The sequence below is a fragment of the Hirundo rustica genome, chromosome 6, assembly GCF_015227805.2.
Source record: "Hirundo rustica isolate bHirRus1 chromosome 6, bHirRus1.pri.v3, whole genome shotgun sequence".
In the NCBI taxonomy this organism is placed as follows: domain Eukaryota; kingdom Metazoa; phylum Chordata; class Aves; order Passeriformes; family Hirundinidae; genus Hirundo; species Hirundo rustica.
This window is the reverse complement of record NC_053455.1, coordinates 60,598,605-60,614,859: the sequence shown is the minus strand read 5'-3', so window position 1 is coordinate 60,614,859 and position 16,255 is coordinate 60,598,605. Positions and strand designations below refer to the sequence as shown.

The following is a 16,255-nucleotide window of genomic DNA, read 5'->3' as shown; positions in this document are numbered from 1 at the left end:
CTGAAGCTTCAAAAATTGCAGCTTTTCTCAAAGTGCATATGCAGCAATCTTGCCATAATTCAGGTACTTTCATTCCTGCAGCAAATGTCCTTTCACGGCGTCCTTTTGACATTTATCTCACATCAAAAGTCCGCGTGCCCTCAGTCACGTTATTCTGCAAACATGATAAAATCTGGTTCTGCATGTTGTACAAAATAAAAACATCACTCACACAATTTCCACTGAAGCCTGCTATGTGTTTTGCCCTGTTTTTGAAGGGTGTCTTTACTTTGCATCCAGAATCAGAAAGAGCTCTCCTGCAGGGTCCCAGCACGGTGTCAATCAAAGCCCAGCAGAAAAGCCTGACTCAGTAATTCAGTGCTTTTAAACCCAAACCAGGATCTTTGTCTGCTGCAGACATTTGGTTGGGAGCCCTGCCACATCCTACTGTACAGAGAGTAGAAATTATCTTGTTGGGTTTTTTAATCAGCATTAGAGGCAATTTTATATGAATGACAGTAACCAAAAGTGAATCACTTATCAGGTCCTTCCCAAGCTTAATTGACCCCACTAAGGCTGTTAACATGGGCACCTAAATATTACCAAATTACCTTTGATAACACATATCTGGCCTGGGTAAGTCTGCCACAGAGGAGAGCAGAGAGTAAAGCTAAACAGGAAGGTGGGAGGCAACTCGTATAAAACAGAAAGAGAGGATAAAACCATGCAGCCGGCCAGTGGTACCTCCTCCTATTCCCACGACGATCTCTGTCCAGTGTAACAAAACTTAATGTAGTGTCCGAAACAGGTCCCACGGTGTGGGACACACTGAAGCACGAAGCCACGGGGTGACACAACTCACTGCGGCAGAGCCAGGAGCTGGCTGTCACTCAGGGGGTGGAACATGGAGCATGACCAGAAAGGTTGTGTTTACACAGATATTTCCTCTGCCTTGGGAGAAGCTGAGCTGTCGCGGTCACCCCAGTGTCTCACTTGCTGTCTCACAGACAGATGTTTCTTTCAAACGATGCAACAGCTTCCAGGGCCTCGCTCTTTGCCAGGGCAGGCAGTGCCAGATGCTCTGCTGCCAAGCCAAGGGAGGAAGGGAAGGAGTTTAATCCACACTTGGCAAGTTGCTACGGGTGGTAACCAAGGGACAGCTCAGCCGAGTGGAAACCTGAATGAATGAAGCAGCTGCAAGGCAGGGGCTGGCAGGGAGCAGGCAGGAGGTGGGAGCATCCTAGCACTCCTACTCCATCACTGGGCAAGAAGCAACACCCTCAACGCTGTCACCTTCACAAGTGAGTCTCTTTCCACTGACAGATCCTCACCCCTGGCTCTCTAATAGTCGCAGTCAGAAACATTCCCTCTGAATATAAACACTGTTTAAGCTGCCTTTCAGGAGTCAATTCAGAAATTAAATATTTGAGGCAGGTCATTTCTGTTTCTTCTGAATCGTGTTCCCCAAAGAAACTTAGTTTAAATAAGGGCAAAATAAAGTCCTTTGTGTGAACAGTGAAACTGGCCAGATGCCCTGTTACATGTTTCAGTGTGACAGAGCATCACGGTGTTTTCAGACTCTGCATCAGACAGAAGTAGCACTGACTCACCACCATCTCTCTGTTTAGCCCCACAAATGCAGTTCTAAAGATACCCGTTTACTTACATTCAAGTATTTACGTTTTTTAATGCAGACTAATGCAGCTTTTTGTTCCTTTTGGGAAACTAGAAGTTGTATTTACGCTTCACCTGGCACTAACCTTTCGCAATTGATTTTATCTGCTCTTGAAATGTATCACAGGTAGAGATTATATTAAATTACAGCACGATTGTGTAGCCTGTTAACAAATACAATTTTGGAGCTTTATGGGCTAGTCCCTGAAAGACTAAATTACATTACCACTCTTGGGAAAAAACAGCTCCACCCAAAGAGAAACAACAGAAAAAAGACAGAAACTGAAGCTGCCCCCTCTTAAATCAAGACAACGAACTTTGACAAACTTTCTTTGTGGGACTGAAGAGAGCCTCTTAGTCCATTCACATTCCACTCAGTCCAGGCTTCTGCATTTCTGCTGCACATTTGAGAGACCCAAAGCTCTGACAGAGCCTTTGAGGGAGCAGAGGGAGCTGCAGCAGGATTGTAGCTGCCATGCACAGTGAGCACATAAAACACAACTGCTCCCCACCTGCTTTTTCTCTCCCTGATCTTCTCCTTCCAGACAATTTCCCCTTCCTGAGGAAAGTGCATTTCATTATTCTTTCCTTCAGGGCTGATGTTTCACCTTTCTCTTGTCTCTGCCAGCCAGCAGTGCTTATTGAATGATGACTTTTCCAGAAAGCTTGGACTGGCAGTAAGTTCAGGCATGGCACTGTACATTAAAGGAGGTAACTCCTGCCCAGGACAAAATGTGAATTATGTCAGTGCAAATGCAGGTGGACAGACAGGACACTGAGGTAAATCTTCCCTACAGGTTCCCATCTTCAGTGGGAACTACAAGAAAGAGGTCACACAACCCTGTGAATGAGACTGTAACCATCAGACTCCAGAAACTGCCTTCCACCTAAACCACAGGCTCACAAAATCATAAATTATTTCTCATTCCACCAAGGACTATATTATTTTAACAATGAAAAAACACCACTCACACAGTCACAGCCATCACACAACAGGATTCACTATCAGCAGAGGCACGTAAGAAATTAACACAAGGGGATGTAGAAGGAAGGGTTGAAATCACTTAACAAAAAGATTTTCAGAAATGCTCTTCCAAGTATCATTATCAGGATGTGTTTGCTTAGTATTAAAAATATACAACCACATTCCAATAACCACAGCTTTTGGAGACTGACCCCTCTTTAATTTGGTACAAAAATCCAATGGTGTTTACTGTGGGGAAATGAAAATGTAACATAGCTAAACTTCAACATATTTGTTTTCTCTTGTGTCCTCTGGGGGGAAAAAAAAAAGCTCTCCCTAATAAAACAAAGAGGTACTTGGAGCCTAAAGTCACTTTAAATTTAGTCCCAGCACACCATCAACACACAGCAGCCATCCCTAAGGACATCAGGAAGGTAAATTTAGGTTGTTAAGTGCCAAGACCCTGTTCCCACTTGTGTCCGTGTAGGACACAGCAGCGGGAGGCTCCATCCCTGATAAACGGTGACACAAAATCACCCAGCACGCTCAGCAGGCTCAAACAAATCCCATCCTAAATGGATCTGCATTAGCTGCTCTCGCGTAGTGTGCGGATTTTGTAACTCTCCTCAACGGGACAGATGGAGTTCAGTTTGGAAAAGCAGGAAGCAATCTGTGTTCCAAATTTCTTTTCCATAGGTGTGGGATGGAAATGTATCGATCACCCGCTGCTGGTTCCTTATGCAATTCCGGGAGCCTGCACTTGAAGAGATGTTTATTGATTCGAAGGGCACCACGAGTACCTGGAACTCGGATTCCTTAGGAAAGGCATTCTCTTGTAATGCCTGAGCAAAATGTGACAATCTAGCAAACATTGCTCTGAGCTCAAATCGCAAAGCAGACCTCAGGGGTTTTCCATCAGTATGTTAAGAATTCCAAATGGGACTTTCTTTGAACCAGTTGGAAAATCCTACACAACTGCCACAGCCATATAATCTAATGCAGAACTGCTGGACAATCGTGGACTCCAACAAATTCCCTATTCCACTTTGCAAAAATCAAAGGGCAAAGTTTCACCCCACATTTTGTATTTCCATGGACTGCGGTTGATTTTTGACTTTAAGGCTACGACACAGCAAAATAAAAGCAGCGGAAGCTTCTCGGTTCAACTCAGTAAAAATCAAACCAAGTGCTTGATTAATATTCTATTAATATCACCAATTCCCTGTCTTTATCTAACAGTGCTGCTGAATACATAGAATATGGATGACATAAAACATGACCTCAAGGAAATATATATGCTTGAATTACGGAGACACACATTCACACTCCAAAACTCTATTAAAAAAATAATCAATTCTGAAGCTGAGATGTAATACATCTATTTAGAAATATGTCAGAAGCAAATGACTACTTCAGGAAGTTTATGGTTATGCAATATTTTGTACATTTTTTAAAAAATAATGTTTTTGTTGAAAATAGATCAGAACTAAAAGGCTTTATTTTAGAAAATAAAATTAATTGTATCTATTTGAAGTTTCCTTTCAGGTGTAACATTTCCAAGTTTTGGCAAAACTCAATGAAATAAGGTAAGATTAAATAAAGTAAAGCAGTAAAATTGAATTTATTTTCTTTAAGTAATAGCCAGCAAAGGTTTATATTAATTGTAGAAATATCCCACATTCTCTACCAGGACAGGAAAATGCTGACAATTTCCCTAAACTGCTTTATAGTAATGTTATGAAGAAATACAAGAAAAAAAAAATCACATTCAGCATTTCCTGCATGCTTCCTTCCTGGACAGAAGAGAACTCTTAACATTTTTTAATTATATAATGTAATACAAGCTCAATAATATGCATTTTGAAAGAAACTAAATGTGTATATTAATATATCTGATGTCCAGTAGATGGTAAAATATCAGCAACCACCACCTTTAATCTTGGCACTTGATTCATTCAAACCCCAAAGTAATTTTTGTTCTCTTTGTTTCCAATATCCACTTTCTATTTCATTGGAGAGCAGGATTAGCTTTACCTTTTAGATGTTTTCTGTCTATTATCTGCTTGAAAGCCAATTTCATCTTCGTCAGGTCTCGATACAACAAAGCACAATAATGTTACTATCCTTTAAATAGTCCTTTGAAGACAGTTTCTTCACCACTGATTTTTTTTTTTTTTCCTCCAAGAGCATTCTGCTGCTACTGTTCCCAAATTTGCCAGCACATGTTAGCATACTGTGTACTAAAATCTCTTAGCAACAATATCTTAGTGTCTAACATTTCCCTTCTTCCAACTATGATTCACGGAGCCATCTGTAGTCAGATATTGACATGCAGCATCCTAAAATAGGCACCTTACATTTGTTCAACAACTAGTTTTAGCATCTGAAAATATAAATTATGGGGAGAGGGCCAATATTTCCGTGAGGCTCCTCAGCATTCCCTGGATCATTTTAGCACTGTTTAAACAAAGGCTCGCCACGAGCACTTCGCCTCGGTATTGAGGGCAAAGTATTCCTGCTCTTCCAAATGACAGCTCCGCTAACACAACCCTCCAAGAAATCCCAGACTTCCCTGGTGAGGACCACCTCACACTGCTACTCAGGCTGTCTTTGATAGTAAGCCAAGACTAGATTTTCAAGCTCTAAGATCCCAGCGTTCTTCACACCCTTGGGAAGCCTCAGGCTCATGGGAAGCATCCCACGATGAGTGGGACGAGGTCAGTGTCCCAGCTGGGTGAAGACAAAGGAAGAAAATTTACAACCACAGCCTCCCAAGCACTGCTTTTGCCTCCCAAAACTCATACCAAGCTTGCCCTCAGAAAATACAGCGTCTTCTTTTCAACTGCAGCAAATTAACTCTTAGAAGCAAAGACTTTGCATAACGCAAGTTATTCGTGGCAATGTGCTGTGCAATTGTGTACAACTTAAAAGAACGGCGCTGTACTGAAAATGTTAATTAAACAGGAAATGTTAATTAAAAATAATCATATTCAGCAGAATACATTATATAGGAAGAGTTGATAGTATGGCTTTGGAACTGTCTCATGTGTGAGGAACACACTTCCACCCCAGCGAAATCAGTGGAATTTCATCCACTTCAAAGGAACTGAGATTTTACCCTAAATACTTTTCAGCAATTAATATTTTAAAAACAAGCAAACACACAACAACGTGCAGCCAAATACAGCTGGACTTTATCAAAAAAAAGTACACTGCAAGCATAACAGCGCTGGCACATTTTCCTTGATAAAATGCTGTGTTCGCTTGCAAGAGATTTGACAGCCCCCATGGGTCTTCTGGAATACAATCAGTAGCCAGGAAGCTGTGCCAGGGCTGAGAAAATTCCAGGCAGAATTTGGGGAAGGCAATCACTCTGAATGACCCCTTTTCTGTCTCTTTTAGGTCCTGCAGTGCTGTTTTAGCAGGACTGGACAACACCTAAAAAGCCTGCAGGCACCTTTGTTCTTTTTCCAGTCTTCCTTACTAAGGTTTAAAAGGCAGAACCTGTGTTTTATTCTCCACTGTCCTTTCACGAACACACATAACTGCGTTCTTAAAGTTTAACCACTCTTATTCATGAATTAGCCATGATTGAATATCTCCAGATTAAATGAAGCCTGCTTGGACACCAAGATAAAAAAATCTAAGTCCTTTTCTCACAACACAGGAGCAAATCACTTCTAAATCATCTCCTCCCTAAGCTTTGAAATGCAGGCTCGACTCCTAGGACAAAAGGAGTTGTCGTTATGCAAGAACCAGCTTGACAGGAAGTGTTGAACTGAGTACACCAGCAGAGCTACAAGGGAACATGTCAGGAAACCTATAAAGGAACAAGCAGGCAAATCCATCCCAGGCACAACTTCGCTGCTTCACGACGTTCTTTTATTTCCTCTTGTTTCTTGCAAGGAGAAGTAACTTGGATTTTTAAGTTATCCTATTTTGTACAGGCTGTAGAGCCCCCTCCATGGTCACTGCATCTATTGGGAAATTTTATTATTCTGTCTAATTTAAAAGTAGAGGAAAAAGCCTTCCATCTTCTTCCTGCTTCTCTGCTGAAATGGCACCCAGCAAGTTATCCTCAAGCAAGATGCCTTTTTCTACACTCGTGTTTTAATAATTAAAACAAAGCAGTAAAAGCCAAGTGTGATACACACACATTTGCAATTACAGACTCACTCCTCAGGAAAATCTAGCTCAAGCTGGAAAGAGCCATCAAAAGCCAGTTATTACATAATCCTTATTACTGCTACATGGGCGAGCAGCGGTTCCAAAGGAGTATTTACTGAAAGCAAATAAAGCCAGGTTGCAGCCTCAGATGAATCAGATAAGATTCAACAGCCAGCAACAAAATTGACTTAATTTTCTTCATCCCCTCCAATAATATGCTAAATCGAAAAGCCATGAAATGCAATCTTCTCCAGCTGAACTATCCTAGAAAAAGGCTGAGAACATGTGCTATTTGCTAGGTTTTGTTTTCCTTGGTGATACAGGAAACATTGGGCTGCGCAGAGAATTCAGCTCGAGGGTTTATGGGTCTGTGCTGCTGTAGGGTGAAATCTTCCACCCCTCCAGGCAGCCTCACCTCAAGGAAAAGCCAAAACCCACCACATCAGCAGCTTCTCCCCCAAACACTTTCAGAAAAATGTCTTCCTACTCACAGCAGACAGACACTTCCCACATTTCATAGCAGAAACTTTTGGGGATTCGGTTTTGCAAACACTTAATAACATAGTGTTGCTTCAAATACTAAACCAAACGACTGAAAATCCTTTTGGAAAGCCCTTCGGATAAAATGCATCGGCAAATAAGTCACTGTGATTATTTTACCTAATACATTTGGTGGCTCCATTCCAAACTCTGTGGGTTAACTACAATAAAACCTTTGGAAACAGCAGTCTAGCAATAGTCCATGCCAATAACATAGTCTGATGGAGATGGGATTGCCAACTGCATGCCAGGAATGCTTGCTCCAAATGGCAGTGGAAGAAGATGCTAAGTCTGTCCTGCAGGCACAGATCCTACATTTTTATAAGGAGCAAGAACTTGGATATAGCCAGAAGATAATGCTGAGTAGCCTGTTTTGAAACACAAAAGCAGGAGATGATGCCACACAGCACTCAACCATCATAACTCCATGAATCCATTTCTGCAGGCTCAAAGTCCCCACGAGTCCCACTCACAGGTAATTTTATCTCCCAGACAAACTGAGTGGTGTTAACATCTCAAAACAATGTGGTTTCAATTAGGATTATACAAATCCTAATTACACTTACACTGCCTCCTGTAACTTCACACACAACAACTAATTGCATCTGAATCACACTCAAGCCTTTCTTACTTTAAGGCAAGAGCTGGTGGTGACCCTTACAATTTACTTTGCTTTATTTGTTCCCTTTTATAACTTCTGAGCTTTTTTTCTGGTGGAAGAGCAGATTGTCTTCTAACTACCTCAGAGGATGCATTTTTCCCAGAGGATTTGGACTGACTGTGGCAACACCTGAGGCATGTCAGCTGGACAGCCCTGAGCATGGAGAGAATAGGGAAAAGGGGAAAAAAAGGGGTCTTGGATCATTTACATGGAACACAACAGATGGTCACATGGAGACTCCTCCATAAGTTTGCTTGTGGTAAAAAAAACAAAGACACATCCTGCAGTTAAGTATTTTTAGCGTCTCCAAGCATGGCAATGTTTTGCCTTTCTCGATAAAAGGTAATCATATAATTCCATTCTTTTATGCTTTACTGCTTTATTTCCATTCGGCGGCTTTTCTGAAAAAAATCACAGGATTAAAACCAAGGTCAGGAGGGACCAGCCAGCACTAACAAAACCATCCATGAGTCAGGAGGAATCAGTTTAACTCCATTCTGTATCTATATGTATTTTTCTGCTCCTGTATCTCCTAATATTCTCAAGAATATTTCATTTGCCACCATCTCCCCCAATATCTATTTCCCCCCTTTTAGTTATTCCCTTTCTTTTTAATTATTATTACTTTAATTTTAAATACATCTTTTAAAGAAATTGTGCTGAGTGTACCTACATATAGAGAGACTCACCTACGTTTTTGATTTTTAAAGGAAAATTCCATCGTTTGCTCTGAAATGGTCACTTGTACAGATTTTTTTTTTTTTAAGTATGAATAAGTTACATTATTTGACTGAAATCAGGACAAAAGCTGGAAAAAGCTTGAAGCCTGACTAAAGGCAGAATGCACCATGAGCTCATAGCTGTATTTTTTGCCAGCTATACCCAATATTCAGTGATTCATTGTTCACACAGGTGCTTCAGGAAAGGCACTAAAATGGAAATAAATGGAAAAAGCAAAGTCTTTCTGTAATTCATGTGCTCCATGAAGACAATGGTTCCATATTTTAACAGCATGGCAGGAGGCATAATTTTATATTTGTGAAGATGCCTTTCTGAGGCACCTGATAGAGATTTGGGGTTTAAAATTAATTAGCTTGCACACCCTTTCCAAAAAAAAAAAAAAAAAAAAACCAAACTGAGACGAACTTCTTGTCTTTTGCCTGTAAATTTCACGCAAAAGAGAAATTAAAAATGCCAATACCCTAAATCTAAACTGGGCTTTGGGAAGCCTTTTTATTGAGATGCTGGATATGCCCAGTTGTGTCTGTGTTCCCCCCAGCCAGCTCAGCTTCCAGATCCATGGGTTCAGTTCCTACTCCTGGTTTTTGGAGCCCCTGTGTCTGAGTCAGCCTGGAAACCTATTCCCACTGCCAGGTTATTAACGTGAAGATCAGCACATGGGGCAATTAAAGAAAATAAAACTAAACACCACAACATGACACAACAGGAGAGAGAGGACAAGGAGAGGTGGGTCAGCAGAGTTTTTCAGTGTGAGGAAAACAACACATGTTTTCCCTCGCCCAGACTCCAAAAGAGCTGAATCATTTTGTTTTCCTGAACAACAGAGATGCCAGGCATGGAAAATATCAGTTCAAATGATTCAAATCTGGCCAAAAAAAAAAAAAAAAAAATAGTGTGAGCAATTGAAAATAGAGGCTGGGCCAACACACTGAAAGGAACAATTCTACCTGCAGTGCAGCTGGAAGATTGCTGCTCCTCCTGCAATCCATGGGATGTAGGCACACAGATTATCCAGGGACAGCAAAGGCCAATCGTTAGGGATGCCTGAGACACAAACCATTCTCAGGTACAACTCTGCCGTTAAAAGGTGGCACTAAATGCCACCTCGGAATAGCTGTTCTGTACATCCAAACACACCAGTACTAAAAACACTGACTAACTATTAGCACTATTATCTAAAAAAGTACCTTATTACCCATTTGAATTATTCATATGGAGCTGTTGATTACTAAAAGAGAAAGACCAGATAAACAAGGTGTACATTCATTTCAACTTACACATCATTTCAACAGCTTGTAAACACTGCAAAGCTCAGATTTCTTAGCTATTGATTGGATTAATATTTGCTAGATAGGCAATTAATTATCCTGCATCAACCTAGAGGCAAAAAAAACATGTGGAAAACCAAGCAGCTCTGGACGGTGATGGGATTCCATGGCTTTTCCAGAAGGATCTTTCTGGAGGTTCTACTAATAAAATAAAAACTGATAAAATAAATATGTAAGTTACTTGGATGGCCCAGCCAAGATGAGCTGGGTAAGTGATTAATAAACAGAACTGGCTATATAATATAATGATGCGGCACAGGTTTCATCTCACCTCAAATTACTAAAAATAAAACACAGGAAAATTTCTGCCAATTTCAGCAATGGGTGACATCAGCGGTACCCAACACTGACTGCTGACTCGATGCACCCCAGGAATGGGTCGGGATGAAACGCATCCCTGCAAAGGCAGCTACTGCAAGGTTAGGTGCTTAACTGGAAGGTACAGCCAAGGTTTTTTGTGTCCTCAGTATCTGGCAATGCCATTCCAACACTAAGTCTGCCGGATGCTGAAAAGGCAAAAAGGGCACCTCGATCCCAGGTGGGCACGGTGTGGGATCCCTGAATTGAGAGTGACAGAATTCAGCCCAGATTACTTTTCCTCCCTGCAATCTGGTATATCTATGCTTGCTTTAACAAGGCCTGTGATTTGGTGAGAAGTGAGCACGTGCACATTTACTTTTTGGTGGCAAAATTGCACCACATTCATTGGACCCTGATGCCTGATACAAACTCTGCCGCTCATTTTCATCAAAAGAAATAAAGCCTTGGCAGACCTTGAAAACAGCACACAAATTTCTCCATGACTGGATCCTGTTGTTGTCACAGAATAGCACAGCTTTCATATCATCAATTTTCTGAGCAGCAACTCCAAAGAATCATCCCTCAAAGGTTGCTGAGGAGGGACATAATGGAGGTGACTCAAAGGAATAGATGCTACAGCTACAGCCACTCTCATTATGTACATATGAGAAGCCTCAATGTTCCTGCCTGCTGATTACACAAGCAAACATTTTCAGTATGCAAAATCCTATTAACTCGAGGGGATTCTGCATAATTTTGTAACAGCTCCACTTGTGGTGTTTGATCGACTGGGTCAGCAACACACAGATGGCAAAGAATTCATTCTAAGGCTGCTTTATTGCAGTGCTGGCATCGGGGTTTCCTCTACTCACTCCACTCAGATAAAACAGAACATTTTCTACGTTCCCTATACCTTTTGCTGTTTTAAGAGCAAGAACAAGAATGTTGGAGTTGTCAGCACAAATAGGAAGAAAACTCTTCTGTGTGACACTTACCCTCCCCCCAAAATCCTAAACCAAAAAAGGAAAGTTAACCTCAAAGACATCAAGTAACAAAATAATCTAATCCAAGAGACTACCCTGGAACACATCCTTCCCGTAATTAGGGCTTTCTCTTGCTCTATTTTTTGATAATTTCTTAATTCTGAGGTGCAGAGAAAATATTAGCCAGGACTTAGTGAATTTGTGCTTAGCATGTATTTAGATGGAAAACTATTAGCAGTCTGAAAATGGTGCCTAAAATTAAATTATTAATGCACCATTTTCCCAACTTGAGGAAAATTATCCCAAAAGTAAACAACAGTCTGGCTGGGATTTGCAAGCAGAACTCAAGCTCTTTTGATGCACAACTTAGGCCCAGAAAACCTTCAAGATATGGAGGGAATTAAACTAATACAGAACTATTTGGCTGTCGTGGGGATTTTTTTGGGTTTTTTGTTGTTTGTTTTTTTTTTTTTTAAAGCCCTGTAACTACATGTAAACTTGGAGTAGTTACCTCAGAGACCCACATGGATCCAGCAAAAATTCCAACTTTTTCACTTGCCAAAGTATTTGTCTTTAAATCCTCTGCCAGCATTATCCAAATTGCATCAAAAAGGCAATGGGGAAAACAGACCAATGAAAGATAAATCAGGAATACTTCTAGTTGAAAAACTCCTTAGTTTGGGGAAATGACCTCCCCCTCCTGTTTCACCACAGCACAGTTCCTGTTAATGACACTGTGCCATCATTCTTCCAGAAGCACTGATTTTTGTAACTTGAAAAAAAAATTCTTTCAGTTTGTTTTGGGGTTGTTGTTTTGTTTGGTTTTTTTTTTTTTTTTTTTGGTTTGTTTGGTTTTTTTTAATATTAGTTTCCATCCCTATTTCTCACGTGTCACTTTGCATTAGAAATGTTTCTCTGACATCCAGGCTGATTAAGCCTGCTGCAGAAATAAGGGCTTGAGGTTGTCAGCCATACCTGACAACCCTTTGGAGAACCAATTCTCTTCCATTTAGATTTATAATTAAGCTTCCTGAAAGTGCTTCCATATCAGAAAATGGGGACAAAATTTTGACTAATCCAAATCAGAATTTTGACTCAACCAAGATTTCCATTTTCTTTTGGAGATAACAGATGACAGCTTCAGCCTCTAACGCTGACGGTGCATTAAGTTAATCCCATGCCTGAAACTTAGCCCAGCTCTTTGGCCAAGGAAGGAAGAGCTGCTTTTTGGCTAAATCAAGAGGGGCCAAGCAAACCAAAGTGCTCAGACAATCCTTGGATCACTCTTTCGTGGATCCTGGATCTGTCTTACATGAGTCTGAGCACAGAGCAAGGCACATCTGACTGCAGAACACCAAGGATTTAATCTTTCATCACCAACAGCTCACAGAATTCTCAGATGCACTAACAGTGCCACCAGAGGATGTTTTCCTCTCATTCCTTATTATTCCAGGACATCTTCACTTAGTGAGTTAGATAAAAGCCAACATTTTCACTCACTCATTTCACATCTGTGTTCAACCTTGTATGGTGTGACTTCTCCCCAAACCCAAGTTCATGTGGTATTTTCTTCCCAATATTTCAGGGGGAAGAGATATTTCCTTTTTTACCTGAAATGGAGACTGGCTGTTGTAATTCTTGATCTCCTTGTTGGCTCCCCGGAATAGCAGCACCCTTGCACAGCTCTCCTGAAAATGATGGAAAAGGAAACTTGTTCATAAGAATGTTTCGGCACTAAAGACACTGACTGCTAAGAGGTTATGAGGCATTTGGTCTATATTTTTGTGATTAAAAAACAAATCAAATAAATTATCTGAGAACTTAAATTATTAAAACAGCATTTTAAAAATGACAGGGCTTCAGGTGTTCTGCAGTGCATTAGAAACAGTAGGCAACTGTAAAGAAACATGCAGGAATACAAGAAATAAATACGTTTGTAAATTTTTAAGCAACTGTACTGACAAAGTCCCGTATTTGACAAGTCAGATCTTACATCAATTTGACTCCCCTATGGGTCCTTTGCCTATTTTGTAGGAAAAACAGTTCACAGAACTGGGATGAATTATATCATTCCCTCCTGCTAAAAATTAAACAGAGCAATATTACCACTTATTTTGTTGGAGAGGGGGTTTTTTCCAACTTACCCTCAATATTAAATGTATGAGGTTTTTTTTAGTACATGTGAAATTATGTGATCTGTCTGCACACACTGCACTGACCAGCCTTACTACCTCTCTTTGTTTCAGCAGCTCTCTGGTTAGAGGGCAGAAATGAGCCAAGACACAGATTTCTTTATCACAGCATGAGAGGGGTCCTGGTTTATTCCCCTTCACAGCTCAGCCATCCTGACTCCAACCATTCACTGACTCTGGTTGCAGCAGCTCCTGCTGTAGGTTTCCCTTGCAGCCCCTGACTGCTGGGTGTTTCCTGCTAAACTCTGTCTGCAGGTATCAGTTTGCAGACTCTGACTGCAGCTTTTACCCAGCCAGACTGTGACCACAGGTTCTACCAACAGGCTCTGACTGCACACCCAGACCGACCTCACAGCATGATCCTCTCTCCCCAGGATCCTTCCTCTTCTTGTTCCTTCCTCCTCAAGGTTCCTCCTCCTTCACAATGCCCCCTCACTGGCTAAGCAAATCCCTTTTAGCAGTTCTCTTTATTGGCTACACCTGTGACTCATCAGGAGCGAGGCTGTACCGTTAATTAACACAGCTGTTCCTTATCCGGGGCGAGGTCACCTGTATTCCCTTCTCCTACACCTTTTCCCCTAAAAAGTGCAAGCAGTTACAGCACAATGAGGAAAAATTGGCTTCAGACCCTCCAAACTGAGAAAATCTGCAAAGGAAATCCCTTAAAAATTAATTATTTTGGCCAATACAGTGCATTGGCCAAATGGCTGTTAAATATGAATGAACACGATCTGGTAGAAATTCTTGGAGCTTCTGAGTGGATTCTCAGAATTTTTGATGATTCCTGTACAGACTCTGTTTCTTACCTGTCATCTTTAATGTTCATCTCAGGGTCTTATGCAAATCAATTCACATTTCAAAAGGATTTTATACACCCTCATCATAAATATTGTTCTTAGTTTTGTTGTGCTTTCTGGGTTGTCTTGCTATGTTGTGGTGTGGAGTTCTACCTAATGAGGTATTTGGATGTGCTACCTTTCACTTTGAACAGTAAACCTGGAGTCACAGAAGACAAAGTGCATAGATTTAGGTATTTTAGTGACAGACATGTAGCTTATTTGCTAGACTCTGAGTCATAGGTTAATTTGTAGAAATTATGATTGAAAATCATTTCTGTCATTGTGTTTTCTAATTTCCCACAGTAGATTCTTGGTCCCATCAAGTCTCCCCATCACAGGGCTGCCCTAATGCATCTGGAAAGAAGGTTTTCCTACCTTTTCCTCAACTGAAAAACAACAGAATGGATGAAAGTGGTGAATTAACAATTCTCTTAGATTATAATTTTTAATGATATACAAATAACTGAGATAGTCTCATTTGCTTGCACTGCAATCTGCACTTTAGTTGCATTCTCTCTATTTCTAAACAATCGATCAATGCCCAATTTTAATCAAGAACTTGAGGGTATAAATAATTATATTGAAAACCACACCGTATTTATTGGATGATTATACATTTGTTTACCAGAATAAATCATCCAACATTACACCACCAAAAGAATTATACATTTAAAAACTGCCTACAAATTTAAATGAGCTGTCTGCAGTGTAACAAAGACATGCAAAGGAGTTTATTAACTAAATAGCTGTGATTTAAAAATTTGCCAAAAGCCATCAAAGAGCTGTTCAACATAAAAAAAAAAATCCAAGAAAATTTATTTGGGTTAAGTACTGCATTTGTTTGTTTGTTTTAGTCTTTTGAAACAAACAGAAGCATTCTTAACTTCACGTTTGCTCCTTTTTGTTTCCTCCCCATCTGTCAGATTATATTCAATTTTAATACTACAACAGCTTTCATCTAAGATCCAATCCTCCCAGTGAAAGAGGGCACATTTCATCCCAGCGAAAAACAGACTTACTGCATGGCCATGGAATAGCTTTCAAAACCACGAGTTTAATTAGATCAGGACTTCACTGACATCCAGGAAAACAAATCTACCAACCTCAGGAAGTAACCCAAGAAAATTCCCCAGGGAAGACTGGAAGGAAAGATCAAACGGGTAACGACTCCATCTACAGGAATTCGGAGGTAACAAGGATACTGCTGCCCTTCCCATCCTCTCCAGCTGGAAAAGGCAGCCCCGTTCCTTCCACGTGAACCAATAGCAACTTTCCATTAAAAAACCACCGGCAAAATCAGCACAGGTTAAGGTTCACAGCACCCCGAGGGAAACTTTGAATGTCCACATACACTGGATGAAGGAAAACACAAGGATGACAGTGCAGGTGGAAGATGTTAAAGCTCCATTCACCAAGCCAACCTTAGTGACTGTGCAAATATTTGAAAATTTGTAGATGCAGTTTCAATTAGAATCTCTAAGTCTCCTGCAGAATAACTTCTCCTACGGAGGTCAGAAAAACACATCCCTGCCATTCTGTCATTCTACAGAATTACCTTAATTCCCACCGCATACTGCATAACCTTTGCCAAAACTGTGCCGCCTTGAAAAAGGTCAGAGTGTTCCCAAAGTTCTTTTTTTTTTTTCTTCTTTTTTTTCTTTTCTTTTTTCATTAAAAAAAAAAAAAAAAAAATAAGCTGAGGGTATTTTAGACCTAATTGAGGAATCTGTCTTGACAAGACTTTAGAAAAAACCCTAAGATGGTAATTAATTAAGAAGCAGATGCTTTAACAGATGTTTCACTGTTTACAGTCACATCTCATGGCTTTCCAAATCCAGTGGGGTATTTTATGAGCTGAATTTTAACATAGCTGTAAAACTCATCCCC

General features: G+C 40.5%; 1 protein-coding gene across 2 annotated transcripts in view; it reads right to left on the bottom strand.

The window, feature by feature from the left end:
• Window positions 1-16,255, bottom strand: part of SHANK2 (SH3 and multiple ankyrin repeat domains 2) — a 274,396-nt gene that overhangs the window by 215,787 nt on the left and 42,354 nt on the right. For both annotated transcript variants that reach the window (XM_058420947.1, XM_040067120.1), the window contains exon 13: window positions 12,948-13,025. In XM_058420947.1, coding sequence (XP_058276930.1) covers window positions 12,948-13,025 — 78 coding nt within the window. The remainder of the gene's footprint in view (window positions 1-12,947; window positions 13,026-16,255) is intronic.